Source organism: Myotis yumanensis, unplaced genomic scaffold (assembly GCF_028538775.1).
Source record: "Myotis yumanensis isolate MYYU_CA2020_CCGP unplaced genomic scaffold, mMyoYum1.0.hap1 SCAF_14, whole genome shotgun sequence".
In the NCBI taxonomy this organism is placed as follows: Eukaryota; Metazoa; Chordata; class Mammalia; order Chiroptera; family Vespertilionidae; genus Myotis; species Myotis yumanensis.
Window position 1 is genome coordinate 48,545,181 of NW_027223765.1, and position 20,441 is coordinate 48,565,621.

General features: G+C 41.3%; 1 protein-coding gene across 13 annotated transcripts in view; it reads right to left on the bottom strand.

The window, feature by feature from the left end:
• CADPS (calcium dependent secretion activator) overlaps nt 1-20,441 on the bottom strand; it is a 455,401-nt gene that overhangs the window by 108,612 nt on the left and 326,348 nt on the right. For 7 of the 13 annotated variants that reach the window (XM_070390909.1, XM_070390912.1, XM_070390905.1 and 4 more), the window contains 5 exons: nt 8,209-8,310; nt 6,749-6,812; nt 6,292-6,415; nt 3,883-3,951; nt 2,997-3,014 (listed from right to left, as the gene is read on the bottom strand). In XM_070390909.1, coding sequence (XP_070247010.1) covers nt 2,997-3,014; nt 3,883-3,951; nt 6,292-6,415; nt 6,749-6,812; nt 8,209-8,310 — 377 coding nt within the window. The remainder of the gene's footprint in view (nt 1-2,996; nt 3,015-3,882; nt 3,952-6,291; nt 6,416-6,748; nt 6,813-8,208; nt 8,311-20,441) is intronic. The other 6 variants (XM_070390915.1, XM_070390908.1, XM_070390916.1 and 3 more) reach the window with 2 other exon arrangements.

Genomic DNA, 20,441 nt, shown 5'->3' on the forward strand with positions numbered 1-20,441 from the left:
GGTTTCTGTCAATTGGGGAGAAAAAAGTCTGCAGTTCTTTGGGAATCTCAGGAAATCTCAACTGCCCTGAGGAAGACTTCACGATGGAAAGATTTGGGCAGTGATCTGGTCTCAGAAAGGACTTTCTGCCTTTGGATAGTCTTCCTGGATTAAAAGTTGTAGGTATTTTTGAAGGTATCCATTCATTGATAACTATCCAAGTGCCTACCACATCAACTGGGAAGGTGGGAGTGAGAAAAGAGATGAAAAAGCATGGTGTTTGAATTTAGAAAAATCTGGTTCAAATCCTGCTTGAGAAATTCTCTTATCCTCTCCAAATCTCAGCTCCCTCTCCTGTAAAAGGGGTAAAGATGGAGTCAGATTATACATATGAAGTCCTTAGCCCAGAGGTGGGTTGGCTGGCTGTATATCTATCTATATCTATGTCTATGTCTATGTCTATGTCTATGTCTATGTCTATGTCTATGTCTATGTCTATATCTATACCTATTTATCTATCTATCTATCTATCTATCTATCTATCATCTTCTATCTATCATCTATTTATCTATCATCTATCTACCTATCATCTATATATCTATCTACATCTGCTTATCTATCTACCTATCTTTTAATCTAATTTTGCAAATCTTTGGTATAGTTGAAGAAAAAGTTTTTTATTTTAAGTTTCAATAGAATTTTTATGATGCTCATAAAATTATACAATTATTTAATCAAGAATTGAGGCAAAACAGCAATAGGAGTATATCCATAGAGCTTGCTGGGTTCAGAACATGTGATGAGTTAAGTGGAAATATATTTAAAATAATAAATTTATGTGCGGGAGTCACAACTTTTCTTTCATAGAGTAGCAGCCTTTTAATTTTTTGAGATACTGTAATTAAACTGAATATTTAATTTTTAATAATGCTACCAGACAGAAAGCACAAGTCCACCAAAATGCCATCTGCCAAATCTCATAGCCCCTCTAAGCACAGCCTGAGCAAAGGGCTCCTAGCTGTCCACACTCCACCCAATTAGGGCATGTAACTCTAGCTGTGCCCTGCTACCTCCATACAGTTGGTTTTGAATACCCACCCATGTATTTGTGCTTAGATCTCTCTGAGGGAATTGAAAAAGGAGAGAGAGGGTAAGAAAAAAGATGAAAAGATCTGGAAAGAAGTCATTATGATTATGATTGAGGTTTGTTTTGCTTAGAAGCCGCAGACATACCAGGCTTCAAACCTATCTCTGCTTTGACCTTAACTTTTAGGCCCAGTTTTACTCAAGTCCTCCTTCTTAGTCCTTTCTCTCCATCAAAGCCAGTGTGATTGTCCTGGAGTGCCAATCACCAAGCCACCCTCTTGCTTAAAGAGCCTTTACTGGCTCTATCATCTTTGGATGTGAGATGTGTGGAATTTTTCCTTTGAAAATCTATATGCCTTCAAAAGTTGGCATAGAGTCCAGGTTAAAAACTTTGGACCATGAGATATAATCTGAACTCTATTATTAGGGCATATCAAGGCTTTTGAGATCTTGCCTACTGTCTACATTGCCATCATCAGCACCCTTTACTGCCATCACTTCATTTCATTGCAACCACATTGAATTACAGAGTAGTTAAGACTGTGGCCTCTGCCTGGACTCAGATTCTGTCTCTACCCTTATTCTACTAGAAGTGTGTTATTTGACCTCTCTGTATCTCGGTTTGCTCTTCTCTAAAATGGGAATAATAGTAGTATCCACCTCATAAGGGTTTTTGAAGATTAAATGAGTTTAGCACATATAAAGCACTTAATAGTCATACCTGGTACATAACACACACTGAATAAGCATTCGCTATTTTTATTAGCTATATGGTTTTACGTATTTGCGCATATTACTCTCTCTGTCTAGGATGCCTCTCCCTTCCCAATCCCAGCTCCCTTTCACTGATTCTAATTCATCTTTCAAGATGCAGTTCAATCCTTCCAACCTTGTGAAGATTTCCAAGGCGTCTGACAGTGACCTCTTATGCACAACACATCGGTGCAGCTGCATACTTAATTTGTAAGTGACACTAGGCACCCATTTGCACACAGTCTTCATAAGGTTATCAGCTGTTCCCTGTTGTTTACATAGTCCCTGGGTTGCACTACCGAACCTGGCACATGGTGGGCCCCACTAAAAACTTGTTGAATGAATGACAGAGTGAATGAGTGAATGAATACCTTCCCTTCTCAGGAGAGAAAGGCACATGTGTCTTGAACATAGGTTCATGAGTCTTCAAACACTTATTGCCAGTCTGGTGCTTGGCATGTGCTCAAAAATCCTTTCTGAGTTGATCTGAAATATGTTCATCTTTGATTAAATGAAATAGGTTTAAGTTCAGTGAAACAATAATAATCTTTTGAGAATCCTTTAGACCTTAAAAACAAAAGTTAATACTATATTTTCACTTATTAGAGCTTTCCTTACAAAATGCTTACAAGTGTTTGGACTAAACAAGAAGAACACATCCAAAGTCAGAGAATTTTCTAAGAGCTTTCCTCTCACGAAGCTTCTGCCCTGTGCTTGCGCCCTGCCTCACCACACGATACACAAAACAGCACAAACACAACCTCTCTCCATCTTGGCTGATAGACATTCATCAAAGAACACAAACTTCTCAGTAGGGTAGGAAACAGAAAAAAGAAATGAGAAACAAAAGGGAAGATTCGTTTGGTTCAGTAACTATTTTTAAAAAGCACACGAGGCCAAATCCCTGGAATCCGGAAACCAAGGATGAAAAGTTCTGTACAAACCAGAATTCTGTTCCTCCAAAGCTTATGCCTTCATGGAAATTCTACTCTATAAAGGTTAGCATCTGATGGGCATGAAGGGTATCAGACAGCACAAATTAACTCCTTAAGTATCATTGCAACTCCACGCCAGTCTTTGGGAGTACATACATTAAGGAGCCGTTAAAAAAAAAAAAAAAGAAACTAAATATAACTCAACAATCCTGATAGTTTATAATGCATATACAATTGGTTCACCTGCGTCCTTTTGATTCTCTATTTGAAAGAGAGAGCACAACGAGGAGAAAAGAGAGAGAGAAACAAGAACACATATGCAGGATTAATGAGCAAGTGGACCAAAATGCCCCCCACTTATGTGTGATATATGACATTGGAAGAAAAGGTCGCCCTTGGGTTCCCACCGCCCCGAAGTGTGGGGGCCAGCAAAAAAAGGCTCCTTCACAGAGGTGAAAAATGCTGCACAAATAGAAAATTAGTAAAATTAAGTTTAATGTGAAATCAAGCTATGAAACATACATGAACTTTCCAAGTGACAATTAAGTCATATGTTCTAGCCAAAGCTTAGAGGACAAGGACAAGTCAAAATCTCCAGAGAGAACAAGGAAAAGCTTTCCAGTTCGAGAGAAAAGAGACAGGAGGCATGTAAGATCTCATTTTTACAGAGAATGGACCACCTCATGTGATCTTATACCCACAATAGTTGGACATGTTAAACATGGAAAAGAAGGCATGATTTTGCCCCAGCTGTCCTTTATCTGGCACCTAACATATTGCTCCCGGCCTAGATGCTATCTTTTTATTGTGTACCAGTGACAAGCACTTTACAAATTGAGGTTACACACAAGCAAAGTAAAAATGCATTCAGGTCACAGACAGAGAATAACTGAAAAACTTACAGACAAATCTGAGTTTATCACAAACAAATGGCTTAATTGTCTAACCTGTTTTAGGCTGATAAAAAGTGACTGGACTTCTCACACTGGATTTCACAGACAGAATCAACAGACAAGCCAATGCTAAACAACTTGAAGCAAGGAGAGTGAGTTGATTGGATCTGTATTTTCTTGAAATAATGAAAACAGAAAGAGTGAAGACAGCATGGCGAGGAGTGGTAGGTACTCACGAATGGTTAAATCCATCACTTGGGAGGCCAAGCAGAAGACAGGATGCTCATACATTTCTCTCTTTTTCCCTATAAAAGAGGATTTGGGCATGCAAGAGGCTTAGGTCAGAGGTAAAGAGGTTAAAGGTCATAGGTTAGAGGAAAACGTTACATTAGCTCAAAGGAAATTAGCCACAGAGTATTTTGGGATAAACACAGGATAAAGGAAAAAGGAGTTTCAAAATCGGAGATCTACTGGATTAACCATTCAGCATGCCGTGAGTCACGAGAGAGATTGTGACCATGATTTTACACGTCTCTTTAGAATTGTTTGCAAGAATACAATGACCAAAAACATCATGAGTAAAGGGAAACAGAATTTCATTGATTTAAGGCTCCAAGATACTAAGGATTTCAGACTTTAGTATCTAAGGCTCTTGAGGTATTTCTTCATAAACATAGTCGCCAGCAAATATTACTACAACTTCTTTCCAAAATTCTCTGGAAACTAAGCTGTCAGTGCTCACAGAGGGGCTCAAATGTAAAAATGGACAGTTTCTTTTCTGAGTGTAGGATTGGAACCTTGTAAAAGAAAGTTGTCTGGTAGTAATATCTTTACAGCTGCAATGTCTCAGCCTATGGTGGACTATGTTCATGAAAGAAAACCTGATACATGCAGCCAGAGGATGTTGGGTTGTCTGAATTAACAATCCCAGCATGCTTTGAAATTGGCGTCACAGCCACTTTTGCAGAGATAATGTCAAAAAGTGGCTGAGCCAATCGCGAACAAGGAAGGAGAGAAGCAAAGAGAGCAGGTAGTGTGGAATGAGGTACTTCTCTGAAAAGAGAGTTGGAAAAAAAAGATTGGTTTCTTCAAAGAATCCCCAGACCTAAAAGTCACAGTGCAAAAGATAATTAACACAACCAAGAAGAATTGAGGCACAAAAGGAAATTACAGACCAGCTGATCTACTTTGGAAATGAATGCATTTTTACTTACAGATCTTAAAGTTTGTTTTTGGATATATTTATCTGAAAGAAGAGAGCAGATCTTACCAAGACTAGTAATAGCTAGACCAAGACCTAGGAGGCAGCAGCCATGGCAACCGAACGTTTCTTGATTCCATCCCATCTCTGGCCTCACCTAGAATTATTAGGTGCCCGGTTGGCATTACCAAATACAACCAATCATTGTGTCCTGGGAAGGTAAATGCTGGAACAATTATTTTCTAATATAGCCCTTTTACCAATCTTCTTGTTCCTCTATTTTTGTCACTCATTACCAAGTCAAGAGTTGATAAACATCCTTTTAGTGCCCAATTCTTAAGTGTTTCTCCCTGGATGCATAACAATGAATTCATTACCACTGGTACACAATTTGCATTGTCAGACAGACAAAATTGAGAGAGGGAGACATGTAATGTACAGAACACTGTGAATTTGACATGATCTTCGCCTAATTCTCTAGGGAAATAAGGACTTTGGCAGGATAACGGATGGGTTTTGGTAGTTGGTTAGGTCTTTTTATTTTTCCCCCCAGTCATGTCCTGAAGGCAAACAATGGGTATTTGCTGGCATTTCACATGTGAGAGAACATCAGATTCCAGAATGCGAACACATTGAGTTTTGCACACAGAACTTCCACATTTATACACTTACACCACTGGTCAAGTTGGGTGTGGTTTTCAAATCACCCTATAGCAGCCAACAGGGTAACAATGAAAAGTGATTAATAAACTGCAAATGAATAGGTCCCAAAGAACCATATCTTTTCAAGTAGAGTTTACTCAAGGTGACTTTGGGGTAATTACTTGGTCATCAGTGACTGCTTCCCTAAGGTTTGAGAGGGCAGCAGTGACGGCCATCCTAGGTCTAATGTTGCAATAACAAATGAGATCAAAAGCAAACTAGGAGCCATCAGAGAGGGCTGGACATTAATTTGCCGTCAAGTTTGAAATGCTACCAAAGACAGCTCTTCGTAAGTTCAAGGGACAAGAAAGAGTTCAGCAAAATCTTGATGTTGCTTTATTCAATTGTTACTTTACTTGCAATGCCATCAACAGTGGACAACAAACTGCTTTGTTTTCCTCTATTTAAAGCAGGTAGTAATCCCGCAGAACTCCTTCATTGGAAGACATCAGCCACTTTGGGCTGACACAGACTCTCAGAGGGACCTCAGTTATCGGATAACATCCCACGTTTAATATTCTTCCCCTACAAAGGCTGATTTCTGAGCCTCTGATCTTCCATTCACTTATTTGGCCACATCCAAGGAAGAGTTCACATTTTCATATTTTGAGTGCTTTCAAGTTTCAGCTTAACATACTCAGATGGACCCCTGTTTCCTGGTGCCCATCAGAAATGAGAGAGACTTCCCCAGGGAGGCATACGAAGTTTTAAATTAAAACCTGGGGGCAGAAGGGAGTCTTACCTTCGATTTTGGCATACTCTGATAGCCGGGAATAGTTGACTAAAGCAGCCTGCTCTAGACATTTACGGATGACTGTTTTTACCTCCTCTTGTGGCACTGGGGTAACGATGTCTTTCATCAAAACCTTAAGGTAAGGAAGGAAAGGTTATTCAGATGGTTCAATTAGCTGCATTACTCATTTATATTTCTTAGAGAGTTCAAATGCACAGTTAGAATGGCAAAGCCTGTCCATGAACCAGGGAAGGTCCAGGAACATGTCTTCAATAGATCCAACTATTTGTTGTCTGGAGAGAAAACACCTAGATTTTAGGCAGTTTCTTCATGCTTGCTTTGATATTTGATGAATGGTAAACAATACCTCAAAAATTACAGTCTAGGTTATTCAACCACAATATTCCATTACAATTTTGTTCATGTTTCTATATATGTGGAATCTGTCTTTGACTTTCATTCTTACCCTTTCCAGGAGTGAGAGAGTAGCTTTCAAAGCACCTTCGGGTCGACCAAATGGAAAGCAGTACCTAAAAAAGAGAAAATTCTTCAGGTTGCCCGATTTATTACACTTTAGCATGAAGTATACTGAAATTTGATTCCTATAGACATACTGTGAGGAACAGAAAGTGCTTTCTATTTTGTCACGTTGTGTTATGTTAATCTGAATTCACACCATCTATGTGTGTATATAATGTATATATGTGTATGTGTGAATGATGACTGAAGAGAGACTCTGCAGACGTCTGCAGCAGACAAGAATATTTAGGGTGATGACAAGGCTCTGTGTAGATTTCTATTGTGAAGAGAACCATTTGTTAGCTCAAAGGAGACCTTAAATATTATTATAGAGACCAGCATTATAAAAATATTAGTTGAAAGAGGGTAAGATTAATCCCTAAAGGATTCATATGGAAAATGAAGGAAGGTCTTTTAAACAAATTCATGGTTCTGCAAATTGTCCTTCTTTGCCTGTGGTTTTTAATTATTAATGGATTTTCCATTATTGGCAATGCATCTTGCATGTAGTGAATGATCAATAAAGATTTATCCAGGGGGGTCTGTGTTAGATATCACTAGGAATTCCACTGTTTTAAGCTGTCACCAGCCCTTTGGGACACTGTTCCTTACGGTACAAAGGGACCAGCATGGGCTACTTACACTCAGACTGGCCTGGGGCAAGTCTTGAACGTCTCTCAGCCTCAGTTTACTTGCTGTTTAAATGGGGACCACAATAACTTCCTTACAAAATTGTTCTGAGAATAAACAAATAATGAGATGCTTATCCAGCCCCTGTATCTGGAAGGGCCTATAACAAGGATGTATTTATTATGCCATTATAAATGGGCTTCTTATTTTTGAGTTACTGGTTCAGGCTTCGGGTCCAGAACCACAAGTGCAGCATTAGAAATGACGGATTTGTCCCAAGGAGAAGTGGGCCACATGGCACCAGGCTCAAGGCAGCCACTCCTGCTGGCTCCAGGGTGTGGAGAAGAGCCAACCTGCAAGACCCATCAGCTTTCCTTCCCTGAGGAGCAGCTCGCCCTGTCCCTGAGGGGAAGGTGGCTTCCCCTGTGGGTGCCACTGCCTTCCTTCCCTGATCACATGATGTGGTTCACAAGGCCTTTCAGTGCTTTATTTAGGAAACCTGAAGAAGCTTCCCATACAACTTTTTAATGGATTAAACAAAAACTAGGTTGATGACCACGGTCAACTTGTACAAGGAGGGGCTGTTCCTTTGGTGGAAATGAAATGACCTTAAGATTTCAAAGTCTCTGAGCTATTGTGGAGCCCAGTCTTATCGGTTTGCTTTTTCATTCGGTTATTTCTAAATATCCAATGTGTATCTGATGGACTTACCATTTCAGTAAATCAAGCCCCCCTAGTCTCCCCCTCCTAAGGAGCCCCTCTACCCCAGATCCTTACCTAAAATGTGTAATCTGATTTTCCAACAGAACTCGGAGTCTCTCTTTGATTTCTTCAAAACGTTCCTTTTCTTCCACAGTCACAGTTCCGATCCCATCGGGCCTGAAGGAAGACATGGCAATGAAGTGACAGGAACCTCGTGTGCTGACACCATCCAATCAAACCTCCAGCAGGAGGAAACTGTCTCTTTCAGAAGAACAATGGCAATGACAAATGTAGCCTTAGGGGAAGTCCTGCTTCTCAGAGCTGGTTACTAAAGGGGGTGCGGTGTTTTGGGTTATCATTTGCAAAATTGTCGCTCATTTATTGTGAAATGGTAAAATGTACAAACTAGTGGCTTGGAGGTTCAACTTTTAGGTCTGTGTGTCTCATAGTTTCTTAAAATTTTTAACTATTTGCCAACATTTTTTAAATTAGGAAAGTTTTGTAATACAATTCTCTTGAAAATTTGGAACAACTGACATTAGCAAAAAAACAAACAAACAAACAAAAAACCCCAAACAATTTGATTAAAAATTGGGCAGACAACTTAAATAGATGTTTTTCCAAAGAAGACATACAAATGACTAACAGGTAGGTGAGAAGATGCTCAACATCATTAATCATCAGGGAAATGCAAATCAGATTCACAATGAAATATCATCTCGCAACTGTGAGAGTGGCTATTATCGAAAGGTCAAGTATAACAAGTGTTGGTGAGACGATGGAGGAGAAGGAACGCCTGTGTACTGTCGATGGGAATGTCATTTGGTGCAGCCACTGTGGAAAACAGTATAGAGGAACCTCAAAAAATTAAAAATAGAACTACCAAATGATCCAGCAATCCCACTTCTGGGTATATCTGAAGGAAAGGAAATCACTATCTTTAAAATACATCTGTACCCCCATGTTCATAGTGGCATTATTGACAATAGCCAGGATGTGGAAATAATCCAAGTGCCCACTGACAGATACATGGATATATATTTCACACATATTTTCATATATATATTTCATATGTATATAACATATTAAACATATATATATAAAACAAAGGATAAAGGAAATGTAAGCTATTATGTGTGATGAAATATTCAGCCATAAAAAAATAAGAAAATCCTGCCTTTTGCAATAATATGAATAGACCTTGAGGGCATGATGCTAAGTGAAATGTCAGTCAGATAAAGACAAATATTGTATGTTCTCACATATGGAATCTAAAAAAGTCTAACTCATAGAAATAGAGAGTAGAATGGTAGTTGCGGGGGCCTGAGGGGTGGGGAAAATGAGGAGGTGTTGACCAAAGGGTACAAACTTCTAGCTAAAGCAGAGCAGGGGGACTCTAGTGAATAATCTATAATAATAAAAGCATAATATGCAAATGACCAAATGGCCGAACAGCAGAAAGACCATCCGGACGACCTTCCAGTCGACATTCCGGGCAAAGCAGGGGCTGCAAGGGCCTACTCTTGCACAAATTTTGTGCATCGGGCCTCTAGTACTTATTATATACTTCAAAGTTGATAAGAGAGTAGATACTAAATGTTCTCACCACACACAAAACAATGGTAATTATGTAAGGGGATGTAGGTGTTAACTAACCTTACTGTGATAATCATTTTACAATATATCTGTGTATCAAATCATAACATCGTACACCTTAAACCTACAAATATTTGTCAATATCTTAATAAAGCTAAAAAAAAAAAACACAACCAAACAAGCCACATATGATATTTTTCAATCTTAGCAAACTATTGTTCATTTTAATACAACAGACCTTAGCACAAATAAGTGAATTTCAGTTTAATCATGGTATTCCCGTGTTTCTAAATTGGCATTAGGTCCACACACATTTTCCCTGTTTGGTTTGGACCATTTAAGTTGAAAATACAAAGGGACACTGCATATCTACAGCTCAAGTTTATCTGTGCCAAATTAGATGGAGGGTAATCTGACCCATTCAAAGACTTCAGCTTCCCAGATCGGTAGTGACTTGTTTTGACTACTGCCTGAGCCAGTTTGCAGGCTGGTGCGTCACCATGAAACTTCTATTGGAACATTCCTCAGTTTGCAAATGCAAGTCATCTTGAGACCAAACAAACGGTCTTATTTATAGGCCTTCTCAAGGATCCAGCATAAGTTGGGAAAATCCTGTACACTAGACCAGTCTGACTACACAAAAGGCTTGGCAAATTATAGCAATGTACCTCCTGTTAGGGGTTGATCGGTCAGTTTCCTTCTTTGAAAATACTGAAAATGTCCCACTGGAAAAAAATGAGAACGCCCCCCTCCCCGCCACACACACAAAACACTGCTAAATGGTAAAATCCTGTTATGATCCACCTTTTCATAAAAGTTCCCTTGAACTTAAGGGAAGAAAAAAGGCAAAATGGTAAATATTGGGTAGGCTGTGGTAATCTATGAATGTGCCCTTATTTTCAAAATTTCTGGAGAAATCTCAAAAAGTTTATTAAAAATCTGTAGTTAAATCTTGAATTCATTGGCCCCCATAAAATACATGTGACATTTTCTGTGCTAAAGTCTCATGTTTAATCTACAACTTCTTTTAGCTGTAGCTTTTGGAATTTTTTAAAAAATATATTTTATTGATTTTTTACAGAGAGGAAGGGAGGATAGAGAGTTAGAAACATCGATGAGAGAGAAACATCGATCAGCTGCCTCCTGAACACTTCCCACTGGGTATGTGCCCGCAACCAAGGTTCATGCCCCCGACCAGAATCGAACCCGGGACCCTTGAGTCCTCAGGCCGATGCTCCATCCACTGAGCCAAACCAGTCAGGGCTTGGAATTTGTTTACACAAAGTATGATTTACGGACACACCGAATACATGTTTATACAATTGGCATGTGTGTGCATATACTCGATTGGGAAAAAAATAAGCCATTTTAAGATTTTTGTTTCTTAGCAGGGAATTAACCCAGAGAAAAATGCTATTAAATATTATTTACAAGTCACAGAGGGGTTTGGCATGGAACTATTTAACACTAGAGGCCCGGTGCACAAATTCATGCACTGGTGGGGTCCAGCCAACCTGCCCCAATGGGGGCCATTGGTGGTGGGCTGGCTGGGGTGAGGGGCTGTGGGTGGGGCCAGCCAGGGTGAGGGGCCGCAGGTGTTCCTGTCATTCCGTTGTTCGGTCAATTTGCATATTACCCTTTTATTATATAGAATGGGCAGCCCAGAGATGCCTGCTGCCATTATTAGGAGATAAACTTCTCGGAATAAAATCATTCATTCCTTAACTAACAAGTCTTCTATGGCTAACTTAGGCAATTAAGAGGGAACTTTTAGGTTTGCATCTCAGATGAAAAAAACTAAACATTTTGTGTGTGCCTGGCCTTCTCAGTTAATTCTCACTATGAAGGGTATTATTACAATGTAAAATTTGATTATGATTTTCCCTTTTGTTCTGATGACTCAGATTTGTAATGATTAAAGGTGTCAGCTAGCACCTCCCACTTCCCTGACAATCTCTCCTTTCTGAACTGTTATCTCACTATTCAGAAAAAAGTAAACAACTAAAATTTATTGTTGTAATCTATTCTTAAATTTGCTTCTTAATTGCCTATGTTTGTATGAATACTTTTATTTTAAAATAAATGAAACTAACTCAACATCTGTAAGGCATGTAGTGCAGACACACACACACACACACACCCCAAAACCCAAAACCCAGGTGATAAAAAAAATCAGGATTTTGACAACGAATGCAAATTTGTTTGCAATTGCCAGAACTGCTCTGAAATGGTAGTGGTAACAGGGGATGTTATTTTACAAAAGGAAGAGACATGAGGGAATAATAGAATTTGTTAAAGATCACAGGTTGTAACCATGTCAGTTAAAGAGCAAAAATATCCTTTTTTTTTTTTTTTTAACATAATTAGTTTTGAACAGTCTATCAAACATCAACTTATTTTTCATGGACCCTTAGATTGCTTATGCTAATTGTACAGGTTTAGAAAGATTTCTACAGAGCTATTAATTGAAAAGTCCTGTTCAATATTTGGGGGAGCACTTCTCACAGAAGCAATGAAACCCCTTCCCTAGGGCAGTGCCTCAGAATGACCTGGACGGCTTTGCCCTGACCGCATGGCTGGGCCCCACCCAAGAGTTTCTGGTTCCGTAAATGTGGGGTGGGGTCTGAGAATGCATTTCTAACAAGTTCTCTGGCCACGCTGGTTTGGAACCCACACTGAGAACCTCTGCCCTAGAGCAGGGAAATATTTTTTTGCTGGCTGTTCCTGTAGCTGAAAGGATATTTCTGATCCAGAGTTCCCAATTTCCCTCGGATTGGAGTGAATTAAATACAAGAGATGAAGATTTAAAACACACACACAAATAAATATAGCATTTAAATATCTAAAAAGTAAATAAAAATAAAAATAAAACCAGAGGTCTCCTCCAAGTGCCTGGTGCCGTGGGGACGCTAGCAATCCCTTCCACAAGTGCCGTTTGCACTATTTCCAAGGTCATGCCAAGTGGTGCTGACCGAGAAGTAAACAGAAGAACTTATTAGTCTCGGCAGCCACGCTGATGTTGTTGTTTTCTGGAAACATTTGGGGGTGAGTCTACAATTGCCATAAAACTGGTTCCTTTCTCAATACTTTTAACACTTAGGGTGTCACAAAGAATGGGAGAGGAGAGATGGAGCTGGGTCTTAAACTCTTAGCCAGTAAATCCCAGCTAAGAAGTGTCTACTCAGAACACACGTTGAGGACTGAACACCCCAAGTCCTCTCGCGTCCTGGCTGGTGCGTTTTCTGCCTCTTTTTTTGTGGCTTACCGTCCATTGCTATTTCCTAAAGCACCTGAATTTCCTCTGGAGGAATGACCTTGGCAGCACTGTGAGGACCTTGGGGAAGGTACACTGAGGTGCCTATTTCCCAGCTGTTGATGCTGAAGACCTTCCCTTGGGCCAGTTCCTCCCTCTCATGGTCACTGTCCACTGTCCTGTGACCTAAACTCAGCCCATGGACAGAAGAGAAGACACAGGTGGATTTGCTGGTCCAGCAGCTGTGCCCTCACCAGACGATCCCCAACGGTCAGTAGCTCTAAGCTCTGGCTGTATTTTCTGGAACAGTGAGAGCTCTGGTCCCGTCCGCAGGCTCTGGTTCTTCTGTCTGCAGCGGGGACTAGACCTCGTCATGGCTCAAGCCCCCCAGGTTATTTTAATGGCAGTTACGGCTTGAGAACCAGAGCTGTGGTCTGTTTCCCACTTTTCTGCCACTGCCCCATCCCAGTTCCCCTCCCACTCCCTGCGGCTCCCAGCATCACCTCCCAGGCTCCCAATTTAGTGGAAGCGCTGGTACCTTTCAACCTAGGTGTTCACACACACACACACATGCCAAGGAAAGGTGGCACCTGGTCTCTGGTTCCACCTAACTGCACGCTGCCTCACAACTCCTTGTGTATCATGATCCTGCAAACGCGAGACAATATGCAGGTCAAGTGCAGGCATTTCTGGAGCCGGTGGCAGGCGGGGCCCTTTCCTTGCCACCTGCAGGCCATCACTGTGGCCAGAAGTGGGTCTCCCCGGCCACTGGAGACTATATTGCATCTGACACAGCCGGCATCTCCGGAACCCACCTTTCAAGTTTTCGGCAAACCATTTTCTCACTGTCCTTCACAAAGCTGACATTTTCAGCAGCATGAGAGGAAAGATGTCACGTCGGCTGCTCTTCAAGTCCTTGTCACCGTGGTTAGCACCAGTTCTGTCATCTTCACTCTCCTCACAGGCTCCCATCCTGAGCCATGTCACAAATAATAATATATCTGGAGTTGTTTTTCTTCCCCTTGTCAGATGTAAACTACCCCAACCCAGCTGCCCGTCCTTTAAGTTACTAGCTACGCAGCTTGTTCTCCTTCCCCTAATGCTCCTGAGCTAGAGCTTGTTAATTAACGTCTAGTGTAGGATTAATCCAATGTGACCAGGCACTAGGCTTCTAACGTGAAACATCTTATTTTGATCTTTGGGATTAAGTATGAGCGACCTAGTGGGAGAAAAGAAGCTGCAGTGAGTCTTGTGAAAGTGAACTTATCTCTTGGGGTTGGTAAGCAGTCCCTACACACCCAGGTGTGCAGACTCCCGGCGTTTAATGATCCCACTGGCAGTCTCCACATTATGCCGAAAGCTGGGACACAAAACCCTGCTCTGCAAGGTCAGATACCTTTTCAAGGCAGTCAGGTTACTACATTCATTCCAAGCTTACGCTGGCTGGTGTGTTCAGATATTGCATCAGAATCCAGGTGTCAAAAGAAGGTCTGGATTCAACAAAAGAGGAGAGAATGTCTGGCTCACCTCTCCACACACAGCCAGCTTTCAGCTCCAATCACCACCAACAAGGGGTAAAACTCCAGCTGAAGTGGGAATAGACTTTCTCTCCAAATGCAAATGTCCACATATGCTGGTGCAGGCGCTGTAAACATGATATATTCTCTCTCTCCAAATGGATGCATGCCTGAAGACTGCATTACGGATCCACGAAAATGTCCTCAAACAAGATGATAACAATTCTATTTGCTACGAAATTGTTCCAGCCCAGAAACCCGAGAGTGGCAAGGGCCAGAGTGGGACAGCCTCTCTCGCTGACGTGCCTGGCAGCGCTCCTTGAATACGACACTCAGGCTGAACACGCTCTCTTAGCTCTTCCTTTTATTTTAATTGACTTCTAGAAATTCTTTATCCTTGCAACTTTTAGAATGACCTTTGAATTTACTCCTAGACTAGAATCTTTTACTTTGTGGCTAACAACTACAAATTCAAGACAGCACCAAAGCACTGTCATTTCACAAGGAGACCTCCCTGCCCGCTCATCGGGATGGTTTGTGTAATCTCTAGGTTAATGAAGAGTAGTAATTAGGGCTCTCACTCCCATGGTCACTGCTTCATTAGGAAGCCCAGCCTTAGCCTTTCCTTCTCCTCTCCCTCCAGCCCAGGCCCTTTTTAATTATGCCCGGACGCCCCGGGGCCAAGACATGCTGTTAAAACAAATACATCAAAGTGTTTATATCACAAAGGGTAAGATACAAAGCAACAAGGAGCAGTTTCTACAACATTACAAATGTGCATTGCCGCTCCTAGAGGTGGGCAACTTGAAAAAGACGCCTGGAGATGGCAGAAAATATACCAGCGAGGTCTTTTCTGACTTGTTGACTGTTTTTCTAAACATGCATGATAGCCCAGCAATATCAGAAGGTCTCTATTATATGGCCGGGAGTGATCAAGAAGTTTTTCCTACTGAACAATCTCAGAGAGCATGGATGCTATTGACACAAAGGCATCCATCAGAGTGGCCCAGGGGAGGCCCAGATATGGAATGAAACAAGAACCCAACAGATGATAGAAAAATGATATATAATGTATGCATTGCAGGAGAGCTTATATTTCTTTCCCCAGAGAAGGACCAATTTCCAAACCTGATACTATATAGATTTTTCTCTTTGGGGATTAAGGGAAGAGATTAGTTTCTTTATTTCCAGATAAACACAGCTAATTAGACTTTAGCTTCCACCTGAACACCCAATGTGTAGACTTTTAAGTGGTCAGACACATTATTGGAATTTTAGAAGGGAAATGCATAGTACTTGAACATTTTTTAGAAAGATTGCACCGATGGGACAGATAATTCAGTACATTTTATAAGATTTTTGTGTCTGAGTTGGATACTCTGCTGTTCTCCTGAGGCAAATTTCCCAAGGAAGAGAGTCACATAAAAAGCCACAATGCAAGCTCTAAAGAGAATTTCTCCCTGCGATGCAGACTTTCTTTGAAATGTGTTTGGACTTTTCCCCTCTCCCCGTTACAAGTACTTCCTATTAGGTGAGGCTTGTTCTTTAGAATTTAGAGAGCATGACTCAGCCATAAGCAGGGCCCACACCCGCTCAGAGCCTGAAGGCCAGTGCAATAATGTTCAGTGTGTAACATGGGCCACAAATATGAGGGTCACTGCCACCGCTCCTTCCCCACGCACACCGGCCTGCTACTAAAGAGCCGTATTCAGAAATCAGTAAAATAGAGCTATCCCTGCTACAGTCTTCTCTCTCTCTTTGGGGAGGGGAGAGTCAAAAAGCCCCAGACATAATGTCATAATAGGTGTTTATGTATGTGACAGAGGGAGAGGGAGAGAGGGAGGAAGGTGAGATAGGAGTGAAAGGAAAAATAAAAATATGCAAAAAGCACTCATTTACTCCCAGGTAGGAATCCACGAAAAAGAAATAAAAGAAACCATCGTGTGACGTGGACTGGGAGCGAGGACCAACACGGGAGGCAAGAACACAGTCAATAAGGCGATCACTGTATCCAGGGGAGAGTCAATCAACCTGAACTCTGGTAGTGACACGAAGAGATGGAGAAGTGGATGGACTTGAGAGAGACTTAAGGGCACTGACAGGGCAGAGTAACTGAATCCCTGTCATGTGCTGAGATGTGATGTGGAGGAAGGATGGCTCCTGAGGTTTTGTCCTGGGCAGCTGGGTAGATGGAACCATTTGCTGACTTAGGGACCCTGGTGGAGTAACAGGAGAAAAGTGAGTTCCATCTGGTTGCCCAGTCACTCAGATCTAACCCACAGGGATCCCACGGTTCCTGCACACAAGCAGCCCCCTGGCTCCTCAGACATCAACCGAAGAATATTTGGACACATTTTTGGAGATTTTTTAGGACTCCTGCCCTCTTACATCTGCTTGCAGACTCATTAATCTATGCAGCTTACTTTGGATTGGGGCGGTTGGCATTATGGATTTGTTAATTGCTGATACAATGTACTTTCTCCGCAGGCCATATGTGAAGAGCAGCACTGGCATTCAAGAAATGTTAAATAATAATGTAAATGAGAAAATTTCCCCACCCCAATATTAAAGGGATCCAAGGAACATTGACGCAAGTTGCCATCATCGGAGCCATTTGATTGCCTTGTCACCGTGGGACAGTGACCAAAGTGATGCTAATCTAAATGTCATCTGGAAAGAATACTGAAAATATTATGGTGAAAATTAAGTACTGCAACCTTAGGAGCCGATTTAAAAATTAGAAGATACAGTGATTTACATCTGTCAATTTCATGATCGCCAACTGCAACCAGTTGAACGTATATTTTCCTTTTCCCTCTCAGAGAAAATAGGTTCGATTTTAAAGAGCTGGCCCAAACTAATGTTCCCTCAATGAGTGGTCCTCAAACATTGCTACCTGTAGGAATCACTTGAAGAGATTTAAAAGCATGGTGCTTAGGCCATATCCCAGAGTCATCAATTCCGAACCTCTGAAGGTGGGGCTAAGGTGTCAGCATTGACCAGGCTCCCCAAGTCATTCAACGTGCAGCCACGTTTGACAACCAAGACCTTAAACCAGTGGACTCTGAAGGCCAAATGCCTCACAGTTACCGGGAGGAACTAGTTAGAAGTGCTGGTGTCCGGCTCCATCTAAGACTTGCTGAAACTAATTCTTTTAGGATGGGACCGAAAAGATTTATATGCAGACTAGAGTGTGGGAACCACTTCGCAAGCTGAAAATCAGTAGTGGCAACTGTTATGCCTTTAGACACAGATTAAATTTGTGTAAAAAATCCAAGTAGAGGGGAGAAAATTCAGCCCATCACCTGGGAGTTTGTTTTGAAAGGCTTTTTCTTTTTTTTTGCAGGGGCCATCTTGTTCATTGCAGGATATTTAAAAACATCCCTGGCCTCTACCTGCTCAATGACATTGCACGAACCCTCTCAGTGTGACAATCAGCAATATCTCCAGACATTGCCAGATGTTGCCCGGGGGAAAGATCATGCCGGGTCAAGAACCACCATTGCATTAGGCTCATACACGTATTTGCTATGGTGTAAAGATGCCAAACGTGTGGATGGTTCCACCTCTTGCGGTGAATGAGCTGATGGCAGGGCAAATAGCTTCCTGGCTGACCAGAGTGTCCCCTTTGGATTAGGTGTCTTTGATTCACATAGGCACAGGTTGTCACAGAGATGTGACACAGGCTTCCGGGGAAGGTGGGAGAACCTCGGTCATTGGCCCCTGGGCACTCACTGATGATTTCCAGCTGCAGCAGGCCAGAGCTCTGCCTCCACCGTTGGGGCTGCTGAGTTAATAGTAGGTTAAAAAGTTAATAATTAAGAAAAAAGCAATTCTCTATCTAATCTGAAGCTGGTTGTGAGGTGACAATAGAAATAGGTACTATTGTTCAGTTAAATCCAGTGAAAGGGCCATTTGTGCCCATGACTCATGAATTCCTTCCTAATCTGGGTCAAAGAATAGATGACATCTCTACATGCAAACAGTGCTCATCCTGGTGCCAGAGGTTAGGAAAATGGTCCACACCAAGGGCTGTGGTTAGTGTTCAAAGGAGACTGTCCCTTGGGTGATCTAACACTTCAGATACGGCCCTGACTTTCTCCACCGTCCAACATTGTCAGGAGGGCCAAATGGACTTTCGACATTTTTAGGACAAAAATGGAAAACTCTTAAATTAATTCATGACTACTATATATCTCACCTGAGATGTTTAACCTCATATCAAAGGGCTGAAGCTGGCATCTCACATGTACACAATGTGAATGCAGGGCAGGGAGGTGCAAATGCAAGCTCCATGTCAGAATATTCATGCTGGCATTAGGCACACACACGTATTTGTTATGGTGTAAGTGACCGAACTTATCTGAGCCACAAACTTCTCATCTGTTAGATGAAGGTAGTAATAACACTTATCGGGATGTAATAAGGATAAAATAAAATAATATATGTAAGCAGCACTCCACACAGTGCCTGGCATGTAGTGAGTGCTTATCAAATGGCAGCAACTGTCCTTATTTTAATTAAACCTTATTTATGAAATCTGATAATGTACTACTTCATTTGCTATTATAACCCATGGAAGATAATATTAGAGATTGGTGAGATATTACTGATGCTATGATTCTGTGTGCCCATTTTGTTGATGAGAAAACTGAGGCACAGAAAGGAGATACAATAATCCTAGATATACACAGAACAGGTTCTAATACTCAGATCTTTAGAATCTATGTACAGTGCTGATATATGCAAAGAGAAAGACCTTAGGACTCAGAACATCCGGGTTTGCTGCTTCAATGAGCGACTCATACAGTTTAACCATCTGCAAAATTGATGTAAAAATAGCCCAATTGAAAATGTTATAGCAAGTGAGATAGAATATATAAAACTGCTTTGTAAACTGCAGAATGTTACATAACTGATACTTAATATTATGATTTCTTCTTCTTTAAAAAATGCAGGCAAACACAGACCATAGGACACACACAATCCTCTCATGGTACCATTCAAGATCCTTTTGGATAATTTTTCATGGCCCAGGGACTAGGTCAGGTTCCATCAAGGGTGACCATTCACTCTCTGTTCTGTTTCAATTCTGATCACTCCCAAAAGCAGCACCTTGGACAGAAGCCAGAGTCTCCAGGCACCTGCCACATTCTCAAGGCACTTTCTTACTGGTTGCCCTGCCTTGCGACCCCCACAGGGAGGCACACATAGAAACTCCACTTCTCCTCCAGCCTTACATACTGCAAGTTCAGAAGACGGGTGTCCACATGGAATCGGAGCTTTCTGTGACCTTCACTATTAGACCTGGGTACACTGTGGACAGCTTGCCACCTGCTCTAAGGAAGTGAAAGTTGGCATTGTCATCTGTCTGCCTACACATGACTGCATATATTTCAGGGCTTAGAAATATTCCAATGGATAAATTTATCCTGATGCACAAAGCATACCTGCTTGTGAACTCTGTACGGCTTGGCAAAGCCAGCCAGGGCTATAAAATCAGTTTCAAAACCACAATGAAGACATTTGAAAATATTAGTGTTAATTTGGAGCTAGGGTAGGGAAGGTGAAGAAGGACATAGGGGTAACACAGGAAATTATTGTAAATCTAATTTTAAGGGGGAAAAAGCCACTAATTTGCCATTTTATCAATTCACAAAGAGAGTGTCCCTAAAGGTCACAGGAAACAGGAGAGGATAAACACAATTTTATAACTTAAAAGTGCCTTCTGAGTGAGCTTATTATATAAGTGATTCTTCTACTAAGAGGCTTTACTTTGTGACTTTATTATAAATTGTATTTGAAGATCAATTTCTTTCACAAATTAGTGTGGAACTGAGGGGAGTTTGCTGAAAACGACAGAGCCGCTATAAATGTATAGACCCATCTTATGCCAACACGTTTTATTTGCTCTTGAAACATAATTTCAAAATTATAAATCA